This window comes from Dendrobates tinctorius, unplaced genomic scaffold (assembly GCF_039654945.1).
Source record: "Dendrobates tinctorius isolate UK_male_01 unplaced genomic scaffold, ASM3965494v1 ptg000027l, whole genome shotgun sequence".
Classification (NCBI taxonomy): domain Eukaryota; kingdom Metazoa; phylum Chordata; class Amphibia; order Anura; family Dendrobatidae; genus Dendrobates; species Dendrobates tinctorius.
The window spans coordinates 4636085-4663761 of NW_027361695.1; the positions used below are offsets into that span (position 1 = coordinate 4636085).

The 27677-nt window shown below is 43.3% G+C and overlaps 1 protein-coding gene across 12 annotated transcripts in view; it reads left to right on the plus strand.

Moving 5' to 3' along the window:
- FOXP1 (forkhead box P1) overlaps positions 1 to 27677 on the plus strand; it is a 794287-nt gene that overhangs the window by 579785 nt on the left and 186825 nt on the right. For 11 of the 12 annotated variants that reach the window (XM_073569710.1, XM_073569708.1, XM_073569704.1 and 8 more), the window contains one exon: positions 24252 to 24344. In XM_073569710.1, the coding sequence (XP_073425811.1) occupies positions 24252 to 24344 (93 nt within the window). Of the gene's footprint in view, positions 1 to 10646; positions 10756 to 24251; positions 24345 to 27677 lie in introns of those variants that run through there. The other variant, XM_073569715.1, reaches the window with a different exon arrangement.

A 27677-nucleotide genomic window follows, 5' to 3' on the forward strand; every position in this document is an offset into this window, starting at 1 on the left:
GTCTTATTTTTAATTTCGGTGATCTGAAATATTTACGTGTGACAAGCATGCACAACAATTGGAAATCAGGAAGGGGGCAAACACAACTGTACCTTTTGATCATTGTGTAATCTAGATTGTGAGCCCCATCAGAGACAGTGATGATAATGTGTGCAAACTGTAAAGCGCTGCGGAATATGTTAGCGCTATATAAAAATAAAGATTATTATTATTGTGGCCAAGGAGTTCTGTTTTAAACTCATCGGTCCACAGGACTTGTTTCCAAAATGTATAAGGCTTGTTTAGATGTTCTTTTGCATACTTCAGACTCTTAATTTTATGGAGAGGACGTGATGACTCTTCCATGAAGGCCATATTTGTGCAGGTGTCTCTGAACATCAGAACAATTATGTACCACAACTCCAGAGTCTGCTAAATCTTTCTGAAGGTCTTTTGCAGTCAAGCGGGGATTCCTATTTGCTTTCCAGCCATCCTACGAGCAGCTCTCACTGAAATTTTGCTTGGTCTTCCAGACCTTATCTTGACATCCAGTTTTCCTGTTAAGTGCCATTACTTAATTATGTGGAAAGGGCAATCTGAAAACGCTTTGCTCTCTTCTTATAGCTTTCTTCCGCATTTTCAGAGTTCTAGACAGCTGCTTAGAAGAACCCATGGCTGTTGTTTTTTTTGGCACAAGGTTAAAGATGGCTAGATTTTAATAAAGTTGGGAAATTTTGTATCACCTGGCCTTTCCTAACAATGATAGCAATCAAGCCATAACCCTTATAGGCTAATTAAGGTTTGAAACCTTGGCTAAAGTTATTTGAGCACACAATTCTCCAAGGGTGCCAAAACTTTTGCATCAACCCCTTTTTTTGTTGTAATTTTTAAGATGTAAAAAAGACAATATATTTTTTGAGGAGGGGTAAAACATAAAGGAAATGTTTCATCTTTAACTTTAGGCCTTTTAGAGATCATTTCATCTTCAACTTGCTTAACTGTTCACAATAACAGTAATTTTGACCAGGGGTGCCGAAACTTTTTTACATGTCGCTATATACACTGTTCAAAAAAATAAAGGGAACTCTTGAACAACAGAAAATAACTCCAAGTAAATCAAACTTCTGTGAAATCAAACTATCCACTTAGGAAGCCACACTGATTGACAATCAATTTCACATGCTGTTTTGCAAATGAAATAGACAACAGATGGAAATTTTTGGCAATTATCAAGACACACTCAATAAAGGAGTGGTTCTGCAGGTGGGGACCACAGACCATATCTCAGTACCAATGCTTTCTGGCTAATGTTTTGGTCACTTTTGAATGTTGGTTGTGCTTTCACACTGGTGGTAGCATGAGATGGACTCTACAACCTACACAAGTGGCTCAGGTAGTGCAGCTCATGCACAAACGGTTAGGAACCAACTCCATGAGGATGGTCTGAGTGCCTGACGTCCACAGATGGGGGTTGTGCTCACAGCCCAACACCGTGCAGGACGCTTGGCATTTGCTACAGAACACCAGGGTTGGCAAATTCGCCACTGGTGCCCTGTGCTCTTCAAACATGAAAGCAGGTTCACACTGAGTACATGTGACAGACGTGACAGAGTCTGGAGACGCCGTGGAGAGCGATCTGATGCCTGCAACATCCTTCAGCATGACCGTTTTGGCAGTGGGTCAGTAATGGTTTGGGGTGGTATTTCTTTGGAGGGCCACACGGTGTTGGGCTGTGAGCACAACCCCCGTCTGTGGATGTCGGGCACTCAGACCATCCTCTTGGAGTCGGTTTCTAACCATTTGTGCAGACACATGCACATTTGTGGCCTGCTGGAGGTCATTTTGCATGCTCTGGCAGTGCTCCTCCTGTTCCTCCTTGCACAAAGGCTGAGGTAGCGGTCCTGCTGCTGGGTTGTTGTCCTCCTACGGCCCTCTCCACGTCTCCTCGTGTACTGGCCTGTCTCCTGGTAGCGCCTCCAGCCTCTGGACACTATGCTGACAGACACAGCACACCTTCTTGCCACAGGTCGCATTGATGTGCCATCCTGGATGAGCTGCACTACCTGAGCCACTTGTGTGGGTTGTAGAGTCCGTCTCATGCTACCACGAGTGTGAAAGCACAACCAGCATTCAAAAGTGACCAAAACATCAGCCAGAAAGCATTGGTACTGAGATGTGGTCCCCACCTGCAGAAACACTCCTTTATTGAGTTTGTCTTGATAATTGCCAATAATTTCCATCTGTTTTCTATTCCATTTACACAACAGTATGTGAAATTGATTGTCAATCAGTGTTGCTTCCTAAGTGGACAGTTTGATTTCACAGAAGTTTGATTCACTTGGAGTTATATTCTGTTGTTTAAGTGTTTCCTTTATTTGTTTGAGCAGTGTATATTATATACCTCCGTGTATATATGCAGTTTTTTTTCTTGTCTATGCAAGTCCCCAATATATCATCTGCCCTAAATGTCTACCGCCTCTGGCTATTGGGATAAAATTCATCTTGCTTTTGAAATAAGCAGTCGTCTCTGCGAGATAGATTGCCCCCCCCCTCCCTTCTACACCAGTCATCTGTTTGTACGATCTGCCTTTTTTTTTTGTGGCTGATCAGTTGTACCTAATATGTCTCTTGATTTCTGCTATTGTAATACTCAGACGACATGCTGCTCGAGTCATTTTTATAAGCTTTAGATGCTCCCGCCTGTCATATGAGGTGGGTTTATCTACAGCGTCTGGATTTGCTTTAAGACTTGCATGTCTATCAAGCTTCTGTTGCTTTGAATGTAAGATCAAAAGAAGATGAATTCTAGTAAAAAAAAAAAATTCCCTTCGATGAAGAAGAAAGAAAAAGGACCGGTGTAAACATCCACTGACTGCTTCCAAAGCAGTTAGTTCCCGTTGACAGGAACTGCTATGCCCCCCCATCCCCAACTCTGGCTACCTACATGGAATAGGATGACCCCCCCACCACCACCATTGTGTATAAATTAAATATGGCTTCCAGACTGTTTACCCTCTCCACACGCCCGGATGCAGTGTTAGAAATGTATTTATTCTAAATATCTGCGATATGTCACCCACATAACAGCAGACAGAACTCCGATGATTAAGAAGAGCCAATTTACTCATCTGTAGTCATAGCTAGATGGGCTCCTCACGAATTATGAATAATTTAACCTCTTCAGAGCTAGAAAACTCATCACGGATGAAAGTAATAGTCATTTAGATACCACGGCGAGGGCTTATTTTTAGGCGCAGAAGAATCTCGAAAGACAACAGCATCTTCAGATGTATCTGCGTTATTGCGAAACAATAAATAAAGAACAAAATAAATGAAAAGCAAAAACTGAAAAAAAAAAATAAAACCAATAAAAAAAGACTACAAAACACAAGAAAAATAACCTAAAATTAAAATTCTATAATAAAAAAATAAGAAAACAGATTGCAAACGTTTATAATCCACAGTTACGAGTTCTTAACGCAAAGTGTTTCATATATATTCCGCACACATTGAGGAAAATGCTGAGATTCAGACCGAATCGTCTTCTGCAAGTCTTGACAGCTGATGTCTTCTACCAACTGTGTTTTTTTTGGGTGAGGGTTCTCGTCATATTCCCCCAGAGTCTGCCTTTTTTACAATATCAAATTTTGGCGGTGGCATTTGATGTTCTGTAACACCTTTATACAGTACATATACGGTATATACATATACTATATAGATATTGTTTTATTTTGTGAGGCATAAAACCGAGGAAAGTGTCAGAGTTTTAGTTTTTTTTTACTTATGTTCCTATTATCCCCAGAGCTGCGTTGTGGTGGCGGCATATCAGCACAATTACGGGCTGCAATAATTAAACTTCTGAGTCAGAAAGTCAGGCTTCTTTCGTTATTTAGTGAAATACTCGTACAGAGATATTAAAAAAAAGTAGGTGTGAATAAAGATCTAATCTGTCCAAGAAGCACCTAAGACACCACATAAAGAATCCATAACCGACCATAGGGCCCTACAGGACCTATAGCAGTCGATAGGGCCCTACAGAATCCATGGCGGTCTATAGGGCTCTACAGAACCCATAGCAGTCTATGGGACCTTACAGAACCCATAGCAGTCTATAGGGCCCTACAGAACCCATAGCAGTCTATAGGACCCTACAGAATCCATGGCTGTCTATAGCGCCCTACAGAACCCATAGCAGTCTATAGGGCCCTACAGAACCCATAGCAGTCTATAGGGCCCTACAGAACCCATAGCAGTCTATAGGGCCCTACAGAACCCATAGCAGTCTATAGGGCCCTACAGAACCCATAGCAGTCTATAGGGCCCTACAGAACCCATAGCAGTTTATAGGGCCCTACAGAACCCATAGCAGTCGCTAGGGCCCTTCAGAACCCATAGCAGTCGATAGGGCCCTTCAGAACCCATAGCAGTCGATAGGGCCCTGCAGAGTTCATGGCTGTCTTTATGGTCCTACAAAACCCATACCAGTCGATAAGGCTCTACAGTACACTTAGCAGTCGAGAGGGCCCTACAGAATCCATGGCTGTCTATAGGGCCCTATGGAACCCATAGCAGTCTATAGGGTCCTACAGAATCCATAGCAGTCTAGAGCAGTGGTCCCCAACCTTTTTTGCACCAGGGACCGGCTTCAAGCAAAACCATTCTTCCATGGCCCGGCAGGGCGGGGATGGAGATGTGACAGGGGCGGGGCTTTGGTCATAAGGGGGCGGGGCTATGGACGCAGCTGTAGTTTAGCAGTGCATACTTATCATTTAATTATAACATTTATAATGTGACTCAACTTACCATAGGTTTTGAATGAGTGGAAGCACCTGGCTTGTTTCTCTGTTTCAGTGGGAGCACTGGGCTACTTCTACTGATGACCGTCACTGCTAATGATGATTGGAGCCTACAAGGAAATGGCTCTGCTTCCACTCTCCCATCCTGTATTCATGGCTCTGCTCCCACTCTCCCATCCTGTATGCATGGCTCTGCTCCCACTCTCCCATCCTGTATGCATGGCTCTGCTCCCACTCTCCCATCCTGTATACATGGCTCTGCTAACACTCTCCCATCCTGTATACATGGCTCTGTTTCCACTCTCCCATCCTGTATGCATGGCTCTGCTCCAACTCTCCCATCCTGTATACATGGCTCTGCTCCCACTCTCCCATCCTGTATACATGGCTCTGCTCCCACTCTCCCATCCTGTATGCATAGCTCTGCTCCCACTCTCCCATCCTGTATACATGGCTCCCCTGTCCCATCCTGTATACATGGCTCTGCTCCCACTCTCCCATCGTGTATATATGGCTCTGCTCCCACTCTCCCATCCTGTATATATGGCTCTGCTCCCACTCTCCCATCCTGTATACATGGCTCTGCTCCTACTCTCTCATCCTGTATACATGGCTCTGCTCCCATCCTGTATACATGGCTGTGCTCCCACCCTCCCATCCTGTATACATGGTTCTGCTCCCACCCTCCCATCCTGTATACATGGCTGCCTTGTCCTATCCTGTATGCATTGCTCCCCTGTCCCATCCTGTATGCATGGCTCCACTCCCACCCTCCCTCCCTCCCTTGTATATATGGCTCCGCTCCCACCCTCCCTCCCTTGTATATATGGCTCCGCTCCCACCCTCCCTCCCTTGTATATATGGCTCTGCTTCCACTCTCCCTCCCATGTATATATGTCTCCGCTCCCACTCTCCCTCCCTTGTATATATGGCTCCGCTCCCACTCTCCCTCCCTTGTATATATGGCTCTGCTTCCACTCTCCCTCCCTTGTATTTATGGCTTCGCTCCCACTCTCCCTCCCTTGTGTTTATGGCTCTGCTCCCACTCTTCCTCCCTTGTATTTATGGCTCTGCTCCCACTCTCCCTCCCTTGTATTTATGGCTCCGCTCCCACTCTCCCTCCCTTGTATTTATGGCTCTGCTCCCACTCTCCCTCCCTTGTATTTATGGCTCCGCTCCCACTCTCCCTCCCTTGTATTTATGGCTCCGCTCCCACTCTCCCTCCCATGTATATATGGCTCCGCTCCCACTCTCCCTCCCATGTATTTATGGCTCCGCTCCCACTCTCCCTCCCATGTATTTATGGTGCCGCTCCCACTCTCCCTCCCATGTATTTATGGCTCCACTCCCACTATCCCTCCCTTGTATTTATGGCTCCGCTCCCACTCTCCCTCCCTTGTATTTATGGCTCCGCTCCCACTCTCCCTCCCATGTATTTATGGCGCCGCTCCCTCTCTCCCTCCCATGTATTTATGGCTCTGCTCCCACTCTCCCTCCCTTGTATTTATGGCTCCGCTCCCACTCTCCCTCCCTTGTATTTATTGCTCCGCTCCCACTCTTCTTCCCTTGTATATATGGCTCCGCTCCCACCCGTGTATGTATGGCTGGGCTCCCCCATCATACTTACCCTCACGTCGCTGAACTTCCTTCCCGTCGCTGAACTTCCCTCCTTGCATCTCGCGGCGCTTCAGCTTCTTCCTGTGCGGAGTGGTCACATGCTACCGCTCATTAAGGTCCATGAATATGGACGCCACGCCTATGGGAGAGGAGTGGCGTCCATATTCATGACCTTAAATGAGCGGTACACTTGACCGCTCAGCGCTGGATGAAGCTGCCACGCCGACAGGGATGCAGAGTGAGTATCAGCTGCTGCACCGCCGCCGGCTCCCCTTGTGTCCGCGGACCGGCAAGAGCACTGCAACGGCCCGGTGCTGGGCCGCGGACCGGTGGTTGGGGACCCATGGTCTAGAGGACACTACAGATTCCATAGCAGTCAATAGGGCCCTGCAGAATTCATGGCTGTCTTTAGGGTCCTACAAAACCCATATCAGTCGATAGGGCCCTACAGTACACATAGCAGTCAAGAGGGCCCTACAGAATCCATGGCTGTCTATAGGGCCCTACAGAACCCATAGCAGTCTATAGGGCCCTGTAGAACACACAGCAATTTATAGAGCCCTACAGAACCCATAGCAGTCGATAAGGCCCTACAGAATCCATGGCTGTCTTTAGGGCCCTGCAGAACCCATACCAGTCTATAGGGCACTACAAAACCCTTAGCAGTCTATAGGGCACTACAGAACCCATAGCAGTCTATAGGTCCCCATAGAACCAATAGCAGTCTATAGGGTCCTACAGAATCCATAGCAGTCGATAGGGCCCTATAAAAACCATAGCAATTTATCGAACCCTACAGAACCCATAACAGTCAATAGGGCCCTACTGAATCCATGGCTGTCTTTAGAGCCCTGCAGAACCCATACCAGTCTATAGGGCACTAAAGAACCCATACCAGTCTATAGGGCACTACAGAACCCATAGCAGTCTATAGGCCCCTACAGAAACCATTGCAGTCTAGAGGATACTATAGAACCCATAGCAGTCGATGGGGCCCTACAGATTTCATTGCAGTCTATAGGGCCCTATAGAACCCATAGCAGTCTATAGGGACCTACAGAACCCGTAACAGTCTATAGGGTCCTACATAACCCATAGCAGGCTTACAGGGCCCTATAGAATCCATAACAGTATATAGGACCCCACAGAATCCATAGTAGTCTGTAGGGCCCCACAGAATCCATGGCAGTCTGTAGACCTCCACAGAACCCATTGCAGTCTGTAGGGCTTTACCATACCTCCATGTGCCTCTGATTTCACATGGAGGCATACCGGGGCAGAGTAGTGCCCATTTCACAAAGAAAACATATTCATGTAGCAGGATTCCTAATTATGGCTATATTCCATATCCCTTCATGATAGATACCCTAGATGCACCGTGGGGTGTCCCACAGAGTCCATATGGTTCCATATGGACTCCTAGTGCTGCCATACCAAGCCTAGTTCCAGATTGTGGGCCCTGAAATCTTTAACAGAGCCCCAACTGTAATAGGATTAGTCTTCTCATATGGGACAAATTGACCTTTCGGGCTCCTAATGGCTCCTCGGCCAGGTCCACACCTCCACACACTGTAGTTAATCCCCTGACCAGCTCTACAGTTTCGTAAACCATTGTAGGTCCCATGAGCTTTTCTTAGAACTCTGAGTTGTGCTGTTCCTCTGTTATTCCCCTTGTAACTTTTTTTTGCGGAAAAGACTTGACACGTATGGAGTCTAGCCAGTTAGGGGGTGTAGCCACTGCACACTCTTACATTGCTTATTCAATGCTGTTGGTATCAGACTGTAGGGACACTCCCCTTTGTCAAGAGGAATGGTAACACCAAATTGTCAATCTAAACAAGAGGAACAGCACAAAGCAGAGTTGTAAGAAAAGATGTCACAAAATTATTTCATGGGGATTATCAGTGATTTTTTAAAACAGACAGTGTTAGGGCTGGTGGAACGCACCAAATAATAAAAGATGGTAATGAGGTGCGTTCGCAGCCCGGGGTCCACTGTGCAGAGATTGTAGACTGCTGCTCGGTAATGGCGGACGGAAACTGGCGGTATAGCAAACACACAAGGGTTAACTTCACCCGGTGAATAGGAGGCGGACCCTGTTGCTTCACAGGGTCGCGATACCGCAGAGTGAATGCTAGTGTTTTGGTCACAGGACCCTGCCCCAAGGACACGGGGTTAGAGTCCCTCTAGACCCACTAGCGTTCGGCGCCGCAACTGCGACGCCAGGGAGAGACCCTTACTGAACGCTGTGCCCTTTTAACAGTCACAGGGTGCAGCTGGTAGAAGAATACCGCACGAAGTACCTACAGCATAGCTCTGGCGGACGCCACTAACCAGCCTAAGCTTTGGTCTGGAAAGCGCATTAATAGCACATGGCGCCGCTCTGACTGATGTTGCTGAATGTGCGGTACCGTAGTGTCTAATGTAGCGTGGCGCACACTGGCGCTAACATGTGACAGGAGCGGGGAGCACTGCGGCGCTAGGCAGGGCCACTACTCGGCGCTGACTGGAAGCTCTAAACCCTACTAACATGCGTATCAGAGGGAAGGGGTTTCATAATGAGTCAGTCAGCGGTTCACAAGCATCCATCATCACACACATCACTACAAATTACAGACTATACTAGCGTGTGGCCGTGCGATCCTTTTATAGGCGCAGCCTTCCGGGACCTTCCTGATGGCCCAATCAGAGCTGCTTGAGGACCTGAGCGTGTGACCCCCGACCCCAAATGAGAGGTTTTCCCACGGGCATGCTCAGAAGGCTGCAAAAAGGACTTAGCCTCTGGAGCTGCTCGCTGGTGGCTAGTGCGGATTGCCAAAGCTGACCCAAAGGTGGCAGCAGCAACCAACCTGACAGCACTAGCCTGAGCAAGACACTGGGAGTGACTCTTTGCTGAGCAGGCTCATCTGCGGCTGGGACTGAATGGGAGACCGCAGAAGGCAAGGCTCGAGATTCCTCCTGTGCAGAGGCAGGAATCTGACGCTTAACAGACAGAGTGTGTCTTTTAAAACATGTTTTTTTCATGAAATAACACCACTCTTGTCCAAAGGCAATATCTGATATTCCAGTTTTGTTTCAGCTGCAATTCCTGACACGGCCTGTAGACGTGTGGTGCTATTTCTTCAGAGAAAAAAAAAATTGTTGTGGGACCTGCCATTATCTCCAAGCCCTGAACTCTTGCACTTTTCAACTTCATGTTGGCATCTATATCCATCCGTTTGCTGTAAATGTATATTGTTTTTCCCCTGGTGTAAATGCCGCCGTTCACCTGAATCCGGCGATGTTTTTCTTTAATTCCTGCACCTCTCCGTTCCTGAGATATGGCCTCTTTTTCCCTGTATTTAAATCTAGTCTTTTTTTTTTTTAGACAAGTGGGTGGTTTAATGATTACGCCCATTTGGCTAACAAGACTAGATTTGAATATCGGGAAGAAAGGGCCATATCTCAGGAACGGAGAGGCGCAGGAAGAAAAGAAAAACATCGCCGGATTCAGGAGAACGGTGGCATTTACACCAGTAAAAAAAACAATAAAATAAATAACATACAGTATTTACGACAAGTGACACTTGATGCCACCGTGCCTTAGACCACCTACAGCTTCTTTACAACGACAGGTGCCAACTGGTCTTACTAATGCCTTCCGGGGCATATTGGTACTTTTAGTCCCATAATGGCCAGACGTAAGTATGATTAAAGCGTCAATGACATCTCATCACAGAGATGATTGTAAGCAGCATGAAGGAAGATATGAGTGCTAGTATTCATCAGATCCCAGTATGTAGTGTGTATTTCATCACATAACAGGAGGGAGAGGAGGAGGAAGGGGGGGGTGCAGCCTTTTTATTTTTTTTTTTTTTGTACAATGAGCTCATTTAGCTGTCTAGAAGGAGGGGGGGTTAAAAAGTGTATTTTATTGTTTGTTGGTCCAGTCCGCCGATGTAATTAGTTTGGTATGTGCCTACAGATGGGACTTGTGGTCAGAAAAGAAAGAAAAAAGTCAAATCTGTTACAGTAAGAGAGTCTTCGGTGGCGGCGGCCACGACTTGTGAACTTACCTGCAAGTTCCAACGTTAATTTTTTTTTTTTGTGGGTAGGAATTCTTGTGGTTACTTTGTCATGTAGCAGGAGCAGACATTGCTACATTGCTACTGTTAACAGGCGCGTCCCCTGTCCTTGCCTACAAAGGGCAACGTTCCACTGAGTTTTCACTTTAAAGTGAGATTGAGCTGCTCAGCTTCTTCCTGTTTATTCAAATTTTTTTTTTTCTTCTTCTCACTATTCTGCAACCGCCCCCCTTCCCTCCAACCAAAGCCAGAACACAACTTATACTGCAAGGAGAGAGCAATCTTCTTAAAGGAACTCAGTAAGTCTTCAAAGAAGCATCAAAACTTTTACTTTTTCTGTATCTTTTTTGGGCATTTTCTGCATCGGGGTGGGTTTGGTTGGCTGTTGGTGGTGGTGATGATGATGGTGATGGAGGTGGGAAGTGGGGGTCCTGATTTCCTCGTGATCCAGATTGTCATTGCCTCAGGATTACAGCACAGTGAGAGAAGTTAAATCCCCAGCCTCCATGCTGTTTAGTACCGTTCCTGGGTTAGCTCACTAGGTCCATGGTAGCCAAGCGTAAGCATCATGTGAATCTAGGGCTTAAAAAAAAAAGTTGAAAAAAAAAATCTAACATTTTTAGCATTGCCTTAAGACATAGGGAAAGGCTACTTTTGAACTTTAACCTCTTTGAAAACCAGCCCATCATGGTCATTGGACTGAATATCATGTGCTTAAAGTCAACCCAACCCCCTTATATATTTATTTTTAATTATTTAGAAATTACTTCGCTATATTAGATTTTTTTTAAATGGCATTTTTATGTTAGAATTTAAAAAAAAATGTCTTTTTTTAAAAAAAAAATATTACTTTTTTAACGATTTTTCATTTTCTTTCCCGAATTTCAGATTTATTTATTTTTTCTTAAGGAGGGCTGGAGGTTGGGTCTGCCTCTTAAATATTTTTGTAACATTTTTTAAAAATATTAAAAAAAAAAAATTAATGTTATATAGAAAATAATATATATTTACTTTGTAAATATATATTTGTGTATATATGCATTTATGTGTGTATATACACCATATATATAATATAAATGCATATATATATATATTTAATATGCTTATATATTTATATATTATATTTTCATCTATTATTTCAATTAATATATTAATCTATGTATTTAATATATTTTTGTTTAAAATGCTTATATATTTATATATTATATTTTATATATTTATATTCAGATATTTGTTTAATATACTTATATATTTATATATTGTACATATTTATATACGCTATTTATTTAACATACTAATATATTTATATATTATATTATATATATATATATATATATGTTTATTTAATATATTTAATACACTCATATATTTATGTATTATATTTTTATATATTTTTTTATTTATATTCACATATTTATATTTTTATTTTTTATTTGTTGTTTTGTCTTTGCTTTGTAAACATCAGGGGGAAAATGTCAATAATTGCGTGTGTACCATATGACTGATCTAACAGACACTTCTAGTTAAACCTGTTTTTTTTCTCCTTTTTTTGTGGCAGCTGAATTAATGCAGCAGCGTTAAAAAAAAAAAAAAAAAAAAACAGACTAGAAAATGTTTAGTTCTTATGGGAAATCAGTGCTTTATAAAATCTATTACAGGCCGTCTTCAGGTTGATAATCTTTAGTAAGCTGCTAGCCCGCTTTACCGTTGTTGTGTCTGCGTTCTTGATTTTTTTTTCTCTTTTTTTTTTTTGATGTTCTCCTGCACTTAAATGCTGAAGATTTAAAGCTTCTTTTGCACAATGGTGAGAGAGGGATCAAACTGAGAGCTTATGTTCACCTCGAGTGCGGTACAAGCACAGAAGGAGAGAGGGGGAAAAAAAAAAGAGGAAAGATTGGAGTCGCAGTTTTGTAATGCTTGAAACCGGTTGTGTTTTTACAGAAAATAAACCCGGTGTTTGCTACTGTACCTTAAGGACAATTTGTTTAACAGTAGGAGTAATTGCATGGTGAAAATGGAAAGAGTGACTGAAGGTCTTTACTCAGATGTTATGTAGGTGTGGGGCACCGCACATCGCTCGCTTGCTTTTCTATACTTTATTAAGTTGGTTTTTTTTTCCGCTTTTTTATCCTTTTTTTCATCCTCCTGACCCATCACATTCCCCGGCCTCCTTGGCTTTGTATTATTTCTATATGTTATATACAGTTATATATCAGTAGGGAGAGAAGGAATAGACAAAGTCTGCAGAGTATATCCAGTTTTTTTTTTCTATTCCTTTTTCCCCCTCCGGTTACTAAATTAATAAAGATATGTAACGCGCCCGGTAAGATCCCGTCTGCCGGGTTTTATACATCAGCCCCAGACAACATGTAACGAGAAGAAAAGAAAGAGCTAAAGCTGTGTACTCACAGTGGTGTTACACGGATTACTGCCTCTACTGTTTCAATTACCTAGATTTACAATATTACACATTGGATCTATTTCTGACTCGGAATAATTACTGTATAATTTCCTGAGTGTAACTGATTATGGAGTGGAGGCACAAAAAGCCGAGATGATGTCATGTGTGTGCGCGTGGTGGGGAGCGGGGAGACTATGGCCAAGCCCATGTCACTTGGGAGTGGAAGGGTTTATAGGTCAGCGCAAGGTGGGTGCCTCTTTCCCTATGGAAAGGATGGAGGGGCAAAGTATGGTAATTACCTGAGACTGTACTGTATATAGGGTGTATGTGTATATCAAGGATGGATGGATGGATACATAGATGATAGATAGAAGGGATAGATGATAGATGGATAATAGATAGATAATAGATAGATGATAGATTGATGGATGATAAATAGATGGATAGATAATAGATACGGTAGACAATAGATGTATAATAGATGATAGATATATAATAGATAGGTAATAATCCTGATCAAAAGTTCACATACCCTGGTGATGACTTTGGCCTGATAACATGCACAGAAGTTGACACAAATGGGTTTGAATGGCCACTAAAGGTAAGGAAAATTGCTTGAGATGCAAAGAAAAACCCACAAATAATATCAGCTGAAATACTGGAGTCTCTGAAAACTAGTGTTGTGGCTGTTTCAAGATGCACAATAAGGAGGCACTTGAAGAAAAATGGGCTGCATGGTCGAGTCGCCAGAAGAAAGCCATTACTGCGCAAATGCAACAAAGTATCTCACCTACAATTTGCAAAACAGCACAGAGACCAGCCTCAAAACTTCTGGAACAAAGTAATTTGGAGCGATGAGACCAAAATGTAACTTTTTGACCACTACCATAAACATTACATTTGGAGAGAGGTCACAAGGCCTATGATGAAAGGAACACCATTCCTACTATAAAGCACAGAGGTGGATCGCTGATGTTTTGGGGATGTGTGGCACAGGAAACTTGGTCAAAGTTGAAGGAAAGATAAATGCAGCATGTTATCAGCAAATACTGGAGGCAAATTTGCAATCATCAGCCCAGAAGCTGTTCATGGGACGTACTTGGACGTTCCAACATGATAACCATCCAAAACACAATGCCAAGTTGACCTGTCATTGTCTACAACAGAACAAAGTGAAGGTTCTGGAGTGGCCATCTCAGTCTTCTGACCTCAATATCATTGAGCCACTCTGGGGAGATCTCAAATGCGCAGTTCATGCTAGACAGCCCAGGAATATACAGGAACTGGAGGCTTTTTGCCAAGAAGAGTGGTCAGCTTTACCATCAGAATCTCATCCACAACTACCACAAAAGACTTCAAACTGTCATTGATGTTAGACACGGTATTAAAAAATGGGGTGTGTGAACTTTTGATCAGGGTCATTTGGATGTTTTGGGCTGTCATTATGATTTAAAAAGAGAAAACACAGTAGTTTGACAATAAATGGCTTCACCCAACCACAAACCATGAGTGGAGAAAAGTTTTGGTGTTAGCATTCATATTCTCTGAAAAAAGGCCAAGAAAGCAAAAATTCTGGCGAGGTATGTAAACTTTTGAGCACAGCTGTGCATAATAGATAGATAGATGATAGATAGATGCATAGATGATAGATAGATATAGATTACAGAATCTACAGGAAATTTTATTTCAGATTATTCATCAAGTCAGGAATTGTGATATCTCCCAGTTAGAATCCCTTGAATGTAAAGTTTTACTATTATGTTATTGTATTTTATTATATGTTCTGGCAAGGTGAGGAGCTAAAGAGAGAAGCGATGTTTGATATGAAGTATGATTCGATGCTGACAATGTACAACCCAACCACAATCATCATCATCCTGTGCTTCTGGGGAAATTAGACCTCTTTCATACTTTTCTATGTGACCTTAGGATCAGTGACAGACTTTGGAGCTACAAGGGACCACTGTCTATATTTATAGACTGCGTTCATCCTTTGTTAGTGGCAAGTGACTTTTTTCAACATTCTTGAAAAAGAGTTGTCTTCTGCTGGACCTTTGAGATCTTGAAGACTTGGAGGGTCATTATGGGCAGAGCTTAGACCCATCATAAGAGTCTTTCGTAGGCCAGGTCACCTTTACTTGTGTTATGTTTCTGTACCAAGGATTTATGTCTAATCAGGTACCTCCAGGAAGCATCACCACCTTATACTATGGCATTGGTCAAACTTTCTAGGCCTGATCATAGTGGCAAGACTAAATCAATAAAAAAGAGAAAAATATGGACCTGACATTTCGCTTTTATAACTCTGTGTACACTGTAGGCATAAAATTATGCACAAACGATGTGGTGAGGATACAAGACGTTCAGCCTCTACCGAGATCACCAACCATGAACACCAGACGACTGAAACTTCATTATGAAATTGTGTCTTATACTTTTCGAGATCTGTAATATTTGTAAGCATCTCCCAAAAAAGAATGTCTATAGTTTTGATTTATGAGTTACTTGGCTAAAATATGTACCTCTTTACATTTCTCTCTTAACGTCTTCAAATGTATGGAAATTAAACCAGACACTGTACTAGAAGAGGTAGCTAGTTTAAGACCTTCTGGGTGTCAATGTAGAAATCAATCCAACATATAAGGAAGACGTAACGCTGCCAAGGTTTGGCTTCACTATAGGGTGTTTCCTTTACATTTCAGCATAAACCAAGCGGTTTCTGTAGAAACTCTTTGAAGTGGAGACATCTACAACCACAGTGCTATGTCACATAGATTTAAATTGAAAGTTTCTTCTGATTCTAAAAATCCCTTACAACTCACAACCTGAATCGTAGCTCCAACTCTACCTTTCTTCATAAGTTTATCTATTAGGGTCACTGAACTTTTAGACAATTTAATCCCATTTGATAGGTAATGTGATAGACAATCGGCAAATCACTTTATTTAAATCTTGTGTCTCACCCCCACTGCCTGGCCAGTTATCTGTCACTTAATATCCACTACCTGTTGTCAAGTGTAATCTATCTCTAGAAGCTGAGATGGATTACAAGAAGTAGAGTCAAACTTTGCATCTTAACGGGAAGTGGGGGCAGGTCTTTATGAAAATAGGAAGTGGAGGCAGGTCTTTATAGCTCTACAGGAAGTGGGGTGCTGGTCTTTGTCACTGTATGAAGTGGGGGTGGGTCTTTGTCTCTCTACATGAAGTAATTGCGGGTCTTTGTCTCTCTACATGAAGTGGGGGTGGGTCTTTGTCTCTCTACGTGAAGTAATTGCGGGTCTTTGTCTCTCTACAAGAAGTGGGGCGGGTTTTTGTCTCTCTACAGGAAGTGGGGTGAGACTTTGTTTTTGTACAGGAAGTGGGGTCAGGTCTTTGTCTCTCTACAGGAAGTCGTGGTGGGTCTTTGTCCCTGTACAGGATGTAGGGGCGGATCTTTGTAACTCTAGAGAAAGTGGGTGCTGTTCTTTTTCTCTCTACAGGAAGTGGGGGAAGGTGTTTGTCTCTACAGGAAGTGGCAACTAATCTTTAGTTCCCTACAGGAAGTGGGGGAAGGTCTTTATCACTTCACAGTAAGTGGGGCGGGTTTTTTTATCACTTCACAGTAAGGGGGAAGGGTCTTTATTTCTTCTTAGTAAATGGGGGTGAGTCTTTGTCTCTTTGATCATCCTGTCCTTTCTGACAAACTGCATACACTCATAACAGAGACAGATTCCCATTACAGGGCTGGCAAGCCATTAGACAATGACAGGAGCAATTCATGCTTAAAAGTGAGGGATTAAGTAGGTGGTTTGGGTCAGAAAGGCCACACTTTTTTCATGCATTATTAGACAGGACCGGTACACTTTAGCAACGTCACACTTATTTGGATTTAACACCCATTCCTGGCCAATAAAATCAGGTTAATAATAAGTCTAAGGGTATGTGCACACGCTGCGGATTCCGCTGTGGATCCGCAGCGGATTTGCCTCTGCGGATCCGCAGCAATTCCGCAGGCAGTGTACAGTATAATCATATCCTATGGGTTTTCAAACCCGCAGTGCACATGCTGCGGATTTTTCCGTGCGGAAAAGCTGCGGTTTGAAATCCGCAGTATGTCAATTCTTTCTGTGGATTCCGCTGCGGTTTGACACCTATTCCATTGTCCAGGTGTCAAACCACAGGGGAAAACAACTGGCCAATCCACAGGAAAACCGCAGGTCACTTTTCCTGCGGTTTTACCTGCGGATCCACACGGAAAAATCCGCAGGTGAATCCGCAGCGTGCGCACTTACCCTTAAGAACTGCTTATAATGGTCAATGAATGTTGACCAAACCTGCTGATTTTGTGACTGGCTGACTGTCTCTATTAGTAGTTGAGCTTCCATGTGTATGTGGGGGGGATCAGAAGTAACACCTGTCAATCACACATATGGCAGCAAATGGTCAGCTTTATTGTTGATGGCTGTCACCCTGATATTCAAAATCAGACCTTTCCAAACAATTTTTTTTCTCTAAGGCTACTTTCACACATCAGGTTTTCGGCGTCAGGCGTGATCCGGCGTCGTGCCGGAATGCCGGATCCGGCAAATGTTTTGTAAGACCTGATGTGCCGGATCCGGTTTTCTGCCGGATCCGTCTTGTTCTTGACAGACAAAACCGGATCCGTCTCATCCGGTTCATCCGTTTTTCTATCCGTTTTTCGACGGATTACGCCGGATCTTTTTTTGAAAATTGACCCTTGTGGCCTTCCGAACGGGATTGGCTACTGGAAAACTATATATAGCATGTTCCTACAGCCCTTCTTTGACAGGTTGTAGAGGAGAAAGTGCAGGTTGGAGAGAAGAGCAAGTTACTGGCGAAGATGGATGTTGTCATTGGAAATATTACCACTAGAAGTTCTGTGACGGTTTCAGTAATGAGGGACAATTTTGCACTATACTTTGTCACCTCAAGGCAGAGTACACTGGCAGGATGACAGAGTGTGGAAGATTTGTGCCCTACCAAACTTGTGTACCTTCTGGACCAACAGTATATACCTTTGCCAACCAAAGTTGGCTATCTTGTCATGGTCTTACTATTTTTAGCTTTAGGCCACAGGTGTGTACCTGGTTGTGTTTTATGCAAAGTATTTCACCTTTTAACAAAAGTTGTGTACATTGTTAGGAAATCACCAACAATAAACACAACTTTTTAGGTGAAATACTTTGCTTCAAACACAACCAGGAACACAACTGTGGCAAAAAGCTAAAATTTACCCACAGTTATATACCTGGTTTTGAATACCTTTTTACCTTTTAAATACCCTGTATTTAACCTTTTTTTTAAACATATTTCGCCGCAGAAAGAAATGACAGACAACCAGTGTAAACAATAATTTAACTTTTATTTAAAATATTTTTTTTTGTGTAAACTGTTTTTAAAGTTAAAAAAACTTTTTTAATAAAGGTTTGAAACCAACCAAATGGGCATTTTTATTACAAAAAAAACATTATAACTCGGTGTAGTGTGGGGTGGAAATACTGCTGGAGGGGCTGCGGGACACTTCGACAATGGGAGTGTGGAGAGAGGACTGGGATCGTGGTGGGGAAGGAACAGTTAGAGGTGATGGTGTGGAAAAAGATACAGAATGGGTGGACATGTGGGAGGCAGAAGAGGTGGTGGGCGGTGGAGTGGAGGGTTGGGCAGGGACTGTAGGAGCAGATGATGTTGATGGAAAGTTGTATGGGGAAGGAGTTTGGTACGGGGAAGGAGTTTGGTACGGGGAAGGAGTTTGGTACGGGGCAGGTTGCTGGAAGTGGGGAGATGTCTGGTACTGGGGAGGTTGTTGGTACTGGGAAGGTTGCTGGTACTGGTGAGGTTGCTGGTATGTAATAGGAGGGGGAGGATGGAAAGTGGCTGGAGGGGGGTGCAGATGTAATAGGAGGGGGAGGATGGAAAGTGGCTGGAGGGGGTGCAGATGTAATAGGAGGGGGAGGATGGAAAGTGGCTGGAGGGGGTGCAGATGTAATAGGAGGTGGAGGATGGAAAGTGGCTGGAGGGGGTGCAGGTGGAGGAACTACAGTGGTGGGAGGTGGAGGTTGGGAGGTAACCTGCTGTAGAGCACCGTGGCACGAATGCATTACATGCATCTGCTGGGTAGGAGATAGTGTTGCCATGCGCTCCACAACAGACCTGAAAAAGGTGTGGTTTGGCGAAGATCTTGCTTCTGAATGCATGGTTTGCAGAAGTGTCTTCACCTCCAGAATGCTGGAGTTGATCTGCTGAAAGCCTGCGGAGATTTGCTCTGACAAGACTTTTAGACAGTTCTGGAAAGATGCATTCAGATGCAAGAACTCTGGCGCATAACTCTTTTCCTGACCCCTCTGCCGCTGCCGCCCAGTACCCGCAGGTGTACTAGAGGTGGCAGGGGCAGAAGGGTGGGGTAAAGGGAAAGCGATCTCCTCACCAGCAGCTTCATGTAATGTAGGCGGCCACGATGCTCCTGTGCTGGTGGATGGGACAGATGGGTCGAATGTGTGGGAAGGCTGGGAAGGTGCAGATGTACCGGGGTGGTCGAAGTGTCCCTCGGTGCCGGTCTCCTCAGGGATCGCCTCAGAAGGGTCCAATCGTGCAGGCTCCCGAGTGCTGCTCACCGAGCTGTGGAAGAAAGAGAAAAAAAAAACAATTAAAATACTGACATGGTATGGCCCTGGCTGAAAAAAAAAAGTTACATCTAACATTTTTTTTCACATGTGGTGTGTAATATTTACCTTCTAGTGACCATTGTTTCCCGGAGGAACGACAGGGCTTGTGCGTACTTGTACTTGCTCCTGCGTCCTCCAGATCCACTCGGGGCCCGCATCTCTTTATTGAACTCCTTCTTGAAACGATCCCTCACAGACCGCCACCGATTCACAATTCTGTTCCCTGAAACGAGAAAGGAGTGGTTAGTATACAACATCAGTGTTTCACAAACTCCAGTCCTCATGGTCCCCAGGGGTCATGTTTTCAGGATTTCCATAGTAAATAGAAATCCTGAACACATGATCCGTGGGGACCACGAGGACTGGAGTTCGGGAAACACTGGTTTACATCAAGCAACCGGTACTGTTTATACTTACGCTCTTTAATCTGGGCCCGAACATCGAGGTCCTCCCAGCGGCCCACAAGGAGCGAACAGATTTCCTCCCAGAGTCGTCGGGTAACGATAAGGTCAGCGTGGCGGCGGCCAGCCATATTCCAGAGCGGCTCCCTTTCTCTGACGAGATCGATGAGGTGGTCCACATCGAGTCCTCCATCCTCACCGTCAGAGTCGGGAGCACGCTGTGAAGGCTGTTAAAGAAAAAGACAAAAATAACATAATTAGCCTACACAAAAGAAATGAAATAAAAAGTGCAAAAAAACAAAGCAAAAATATTTATACTTACACGCTGGTGACCGCCGCGTTGCTGTCGCCGACGACCCTGGGAGGCACTGCGAGGACCTCTTGGCCGAGCACCAGATTGGGAAGACTAGAGGAGAAAACAAAAAATGTTATGTCTTTGGATGTAGGCATTTGTTTGCTGTGTGTTGTCTGCAGAACATTGTTTTCTATGTGTTGTGTGTAGTGTGATGTTGTGTTTCTGCGTTTGATGCAAAAAACTTACCAATTGTGAGCCCACTCCAAGTGTCTGTCCACCCCTTCCTTCTTCTTCTGAGAGCTCCTCTTCATCTTGTTAATCCTGTTTTGAAATAAAAGGCAATGAATAGACATATATTACAGAGATGATGGATTTTGGAAATAAAAACTTACCGTCAAACGCTGACGATGCGAGGGAGGGCTCCCAGAAGATGATGTGCTGTCTTCCTGGTGGCCACACTCCATGCCTGTGGGTGGTGTTCCACCTGCTGCCATTGCTGCTGCTGCTGCTGCATCTATTGGGCGGCTGTTGAATAAAGAGAAACAAAGGGCCAATGAATATCTTGATATTCAATAGCCCTAGTTTGGAGGAATGGGGGATTTGATAATTACCGTCTCTCATCTGCTGCTGGCCTCCCCTCCTCAGCATGTTCCATTTGCTGCTTCATTTGGGGTGGTGGTGGTGCTGATGGTGCTGCAGTGGTCTTCTGCCTTCTCCTGCTGCGTTTGGTTGCTTTCTTGGGTGGCATGTTGGGTGTGGCTGTGGGTCCCACTGTCTTGCTTTTATATATGTCTTGTGGGCAGAGCTACTGAGCATGCTCAGACCAAAAAAACCGGATCCGGCGCATTGCGGCACTCATAGGCTTTCATTGTGTGAAAAAGCCGCACGCGCCGGATCCGGCGTGTCCGGCTTTTACGCCGGAGACAAAAAACGTTACAGTAGCCGTTTTTTCCAGACGCCGGATCGCGACACATTGCCGGATCCGGCGAAAACCGGATGAAACGCATGGCCATCCGGCGCGATCCGGCGCAAATGCAAGTCAATGGGGGGGAAACCGGATCCGGCATTGCATTTCGCCGGATCCGGTTTCTGTCAAAAGCGCCGGATCGCGCCTGACGGCGAAAACCTGATGTGTGAAAGAGGCCTTATACAACTCAACATTCAACATCAGGGTTGTGTTACCTTTCGCTCTCCCATCTAACTCCTCTTCTACTCCATAAGGTCCCATACCCAAGACCATATTACAGATGTATTATCTGTAACCCATGGACTACTTTAGGGCACAAATGTATCTCAACATACCTCCTGTTTTCTTTGGAGAAAATACAAAAATAAAGTTTGTATTACGGTGGGATTTCTTCCTAGGAAATTGCTTCAAGAATATTTTGGTGGCAATTCAAGTGCCTTTGGGTCCATACTACAGAGATATAAGGATTTAGTTTGCTGCTATTTTCTATATATATCTAACATATATCTTATTTTTTTAACAAATCCAAAGGCCAGACTAGCTCATAACCTCAAGCCATCTCCGAGCTCGACAGCTTCTCAATGACCTTGCATTGTTGAGGTGGCATTGTTGTGTGTAATTTTAGTAATACAATATTTGCACTTGTCCAAACTATTTCTCAATAGTTGAATAGCCACATCAACAAACAATTCTGTAAAACAAGAAAAATGTACAAGCTTTTTTTTTTTTTTAAGTTGACATACATCATCCTGTTTTGTCCAAGACTTAACATGCCTCTCGCACAGACGAGACTGTCCTTTCGATTTGAAACTTTTTCCTGCTTCAGTGAGAAAGTCCTTAGTTTTATGTGTCTGAAAATGACGGCAGTATCGGGCCTAGTTCAGCTGTCACTTCCACATCGTATGATTTTGGCTGAGCTAATGTTCTGCACAGTCCACTAGGATTCATCCAAGATTAGCAAAAAATCATTTTGTAGATCTCTTCCAAATGGACTTCGGGGTAACATCCCGATAAATAATATGAGGCAATTTTCTCACAAATGTTTAGTCTTTGTTGGGTGTTGCGTTCATGGAGGAAATGTCCAGTGAAAGGCGTTCATTGAAGTATAGAAGTAGTTACAGTAGAGGGAATTTTCTTCTGGGATGGATGCAAAAAAAAAATTTTGTTGAGTAATGTTCTTTAACGGACCACAGTAAAACTTGATTACTACACTATATTTACCAATCTCCTTTTTTGAAACTTTGCAATCCAGCTAATGCTTGAGCGTCTTCCATGAAAAGCTGGCACAAGATTCGGACCCATGAAGTTCCAAAAAGGGAAAAAAAAATATTTTCAGCAAACAATCTCGAAAAGGGGTAGAAGAGAAGGAACACAAGAGTTGGTATGTCATAGGTCTTGAGGATGCATCCTCGCTTGTGCGCAATTTCATGAACACATGTATGCACCAATATGGATTGATTCGCCGGTCCACCCTGGTAACCTTCCTAAATGAACCTCATGACCAATATTCAGATAACCGATCAAATACCAATTCACTCCAAGAAGTAGAGTGGACTTGTATGTCGATAAAAAGGCACGCAACGTGTTTCTGCTCATGTAAGTGATCTTATATGAACCAAAATCCGTTGCATGCTTTTTCATCCAAATAAAATCCGATCCATTTTTTTCAACTACCACCATCTGAAGATGAATCAGAATTTAATCTCGGCGTACCAAGGTTGTCTTGTCATCATGGATATCTTCAAAAAGAAAAACGTAGGTCATTAGTCTAATTTCATGCGGGCATCTATTGCCATTAAGAAAACTTCAGCACCCTCCTGTTGATGTCTTACTATGGTGTGATCCACCTATGGAGACTCCTTGTGACTTTGCAAATAGTCACAATGAGCCAAAATTATGGAAAATATTGGGCGCCCCTAACAAGATGTTGTCCAAATTGGGCACCTCCTTCTATATGTGAGGACTCACTAACGATTAGATGGTCATCATTGGTCTAAAAACTAAAATTGCAGGCGGGTACCCAACTTTTTAGCTGCCGCTCAGATTGGATGTACTTGGTCATACTGAGCCATCCGCAGCAGGAACAGATCTTTTCAGGAACCAACCATTCTGGCTAATAAAGGCATAGATCTGATGGGGCAATATTTTAGGTCTGGTGGCCACACATCAAAGATAAGAGGTCCTCCAGCCGTAGTCTGGATAAAAATTGATATTGCCTTTCTTAGTTAGTCTGAAAAACGTAGTTAAAGGAAAACCAATACTATTTTGTACTTGGGTGTGTCAATTTTTAACTACTTGAGGGAATAAAATGTATATATTTTATTTGTATTAGGGCTGGAGGACTTCTTATCTTTGAATTTGGCTTCACTACTGGTTCTTTCTGTGCCGAGGATTACTGTATCTTCATTTAGGGTGAACTGGGTCATATGTTATATTCTGATGGTCACACAACCAGAAACTAATATTGCTACTTGACTGTACAGTTTTGTAAGGAATACTTGTTTTCATCGATGGGATTCAACCAATGTATGGAGACATACAGTATTTACAAGGAATGTTCCATGGGAAAATCATATTGATTGTTATGTTAATTTTACTCCTAATTTAAAACCTGATTTATATGTGTTAGCCTATATATTTAGCTATTGTCGTCATAGTTTGGGGGTTTCCAGATGTTTTGGGCTGATTCATCAATTACAAAGTTTTAAAAAGTTGCAAATTTTTTGCACAATTGTACCGCAGTCCAACCTCTAACCCCAAAGTGATTTTCTATCTTAAAGTTTCATAAAAATTTTGCTTCATTTTAGCAAAACATGCAACTTTTTATGCTAAAAAGTCACAAAAAAAGTTACAAAATAAAAAGCATTTTTTACTTTATGCAAAATTCATGAACCATTTTGCACCAATTTGAATAATTTGATGCTAAAAAAATCAACGACTACTAAGACACGAAGAAAGAAAACATATCACAAATGATAAATCTGGACTTTAGTTCTTATTATGAAAGACAAACATTATCTAGTAAGATGGTCCCAGTAACACTGTATATTTTTTTTCCCCTCATTTCAGGCTCTTCAAGTTGCACGGCAGCTATTAATACACCAGCAGCAAAGCACTGGCCTCAAGGCTCACAAGAGGAATGACAAGCAACCATCCCTCCAGGTAGGAAACTAGTTAATTTGCTGTTTTTGGGGGGTTGAGAAATTGAGAATTTTACTGTTTTTGGCTTCTGACTGATGATGGGTGATGGTGGTCAGCAAAATTTTTTTAAAAATTGTAAAATTATGTTAATTGCTTATTAATTCTTACAAATCATGGTTACTAGTAGGGTTCTGATTTTGTCTAGACGGATTGGCAACTAACAAGTGTATTGAGTGGAAATCAAACCCAATATATGTAGGAGACTTCACAACCTTGAAGTCTCCTTGTTTGATATTGAATACTTCCAATTTTTGGAAGTGTTCCTTACTCCTCTTCTTGGCCCTTTATGGCGGTTTCCATAATGTCAAGTTTTGTATGTCCTCCTAGGTTTCTATTACATGTAACTTGTCACTTATAGGACCAGTATGACATGATGGAAGGTATAGGACAGTCTAAGCCATAAGGTGCAAAAATAGACTAGAGCAAATTCATCCAAACTTGACCGGGCCAATTATCTTGTGTCTATATGAGGTCTCCGAACTCAAGGATGAGAAGGATCGGGTATGTTAAATTTTAGTGCGTGATCCTAAAGGTATGTGCACACGTTGTGGATTTGGCTGCAGGTCCGCAGCAGATTTGGCCCTGTGGATCCGCAGCGGTTTTCTATCGGTGTACAGTAGCATGCAAACCTATGGAAAGCAAAAACCGCTGTGCATATGCTGCGGAAAATTCCGCGCAGAAACACAGCTGTTTATTTTCTGCAGCATGTCAATTCTTTGTACGGAATCCGTAGCGTTTTTACACCTATTTCATTATAGGAATCCACAGGTGTAAAAACGCAGGGGAAATCCGCACAAAAACCGCAGAAAACCTGCAGGGAATCCGCAGGTAAAACGCAGGTCATTTCCATCCGCAATGGAATCCACAGCGTGTGCACATACCCTTATGTTCTCAGAAAAGATAAGCTACCACCTGTCACAGTGTACTAAGGATTCTGTGAGTGACGGCTCAGCCGTCCTATAGGATCATGGGTGTGCTGAGCTTTCAGGACTGTGAATGAAAGCTCAGCCGCCCAATCTGATGCAGGGGCGTGCTGAGCTGTAAGTACTGTGATTAACAGCACAGATGTCCAATCTGTGGAGTTTCCTCCAGGTGTCACCCATTCTGAGTGACTACATGGCTATTTATCTGCTGGCAATGATTAGAATTGCCAGTTGTAGCTTAGTTCAAGTGGTGTGTGTATGCTATGTGCTCTGAGTTCTTGTATTCTGATCTTTGTTACCTGACCTTGGATTTTGCTTTGACCATCCATTTGTCTAGTCCCTTTGTCTTTATCCGCTACCTTCTTGGAGTTCTTACCCAGGACTTTGACCTAACTATGCCTTTGTCTCAACCCTCTGTTTATAATGTACTCTCTTGGCTTATGACCTCAGAATCTCTGATCTCCCGGACTCATGGCTTGTCCGTGATAAGTGACTTAGCGTCACACCACCATAAGGGTCTAGCAATGGTTTACTTCCCTCTCCCCATTGAGAGAACACAGAATGAACATGCATATGTATGGTGGAGCCTGGAGGACAGCTGGTGAAGGTGAATGACCACCATAGTTTGACCAAAGGTAGCAACATTAAATATTAAATTTCCATTCCGACTGGACTGTTGCTTCCATTGTCCTTTTCGAAATTACAAGCCTTGTGCCAAACTACTACTTAACCTGGAACAAGTGGCATATAAATTACAATACAAGAACGATCTGCTCCCCCCCCCAAACTGATAAATGAATGACTTGACCTGTCTCTTGTAAGAGGAGTTTATTTGCAAAAGAAGCAATATATCAAGAGAAGAAGTCGGAGGCGAGTGTTCGGAGACAAATTGCATATACATCAGCCCCTTTTGGCTCAGCCGGAGTTGAGCGCTGCCAAATGTGGTCTTTGTCCAGGAGATAAACTCGTTCAGTGTCGCCTATAGGCAACGCAGTCATCCCCAGTGAGTATAGGTGACCCATGAGTAGTGGTGAATGTTAAGTACAGGGGACGGCATTGTCTGTCTGACATAAAAGGACAGGGTGGTATGCCACACCGCTGTCTGTCCGTCTCTCAATGGCTCTCTGATTATTGCTGTAAAGTTTCAATTACGGCTTCCAAATGTAAAACTAATGTAATCAATTATCCATGTGGATGATTAGGTGCTATATGTAAAGAAACACTATGTGCAATCTGTATGCAATGTGTACAAGGGGGTCCTGACGCTCCCCCAGTATCAAATGTCAGGATAAGGGTCCATTTAAACCACCTAATTTTGCGGTATTAAATATCACATACTTACAGGTCGGTGGTCATTTATTAGCCATTTTACATAGGCAGATTCTCACTGCGCATTCTGCAATGGATTGTTCAGTCCACCGTTCTCGGCAGCACAAGCCATGTTTACACAGGACAAAGTGCTGCCGAGAATGATGGAATTTTGTGCACATTATTTTGCTCATCCGTCGGGGGATTGGCAGAATCTTTTCAAAGCCCGATTATGGTTAGACGAGTGTTCCTTTGGAAGTGTGGATGGACTTTTAATGAAGGGTTGGAATGTTATATTTCAATATTCTGAATACTTTTTTATTCCCCTGAAAAAGCTGTCACCACAGGTGTCTGTCACTGGCATACTCTTTTCTCCCCATTTGCTTAACTAAATCCAGACTGCATATGTATACAGAGTTAAGATGAATAAATAGTATGACTGATTTAAGGAGGTGGTGCATGATACACCATAAAGAGAAGATCCATGTCTCATGCACCCCACAAAGCGTGATAGTCCTTGGAGGGTTCGTTTAACATAATGAGAGCTCATTTGTTTCATGTAGAAAAAGCTATTTGACTGTTAGAGCATATAGAGATTGTAGAGGAGGTCCCCTGTACTGGCCACCCCTCTGAGAACCAGAACAGGAAAAGTGGCTTCCTCTTTAGCGGTCTTGGCACATCAACAAACTAGTCAGATGCATTAGTGGAAGAGTAATGACCTACAGGAGTGGGTCCTATGGTGACCAGCAGATTGCCAGGAATGTAACCCTAGAGATAGGGTTATAGTCGTGAAACATTTTAGGCTAGGGCTACATAACTGCAGGCTAGCAGTATCATGATGCTACAGAAGTGTATATGATAGTGTTGCCAGCCGTAAGTGCTGCAGCCAAGACCCTCAAGATGGTAGAAATCCAGCAGGTTTAGATTTTTGTGTTTCTATACAATGGAGTTATAGTTTGAGAGTATTTTCAGATTTTTACCCCCTGTATATAATCATACACAATGGTCATTGGTCAAAATACAGAGGTACCCAATGTAGAGAAAACCTATGCAGGAGAAAAGT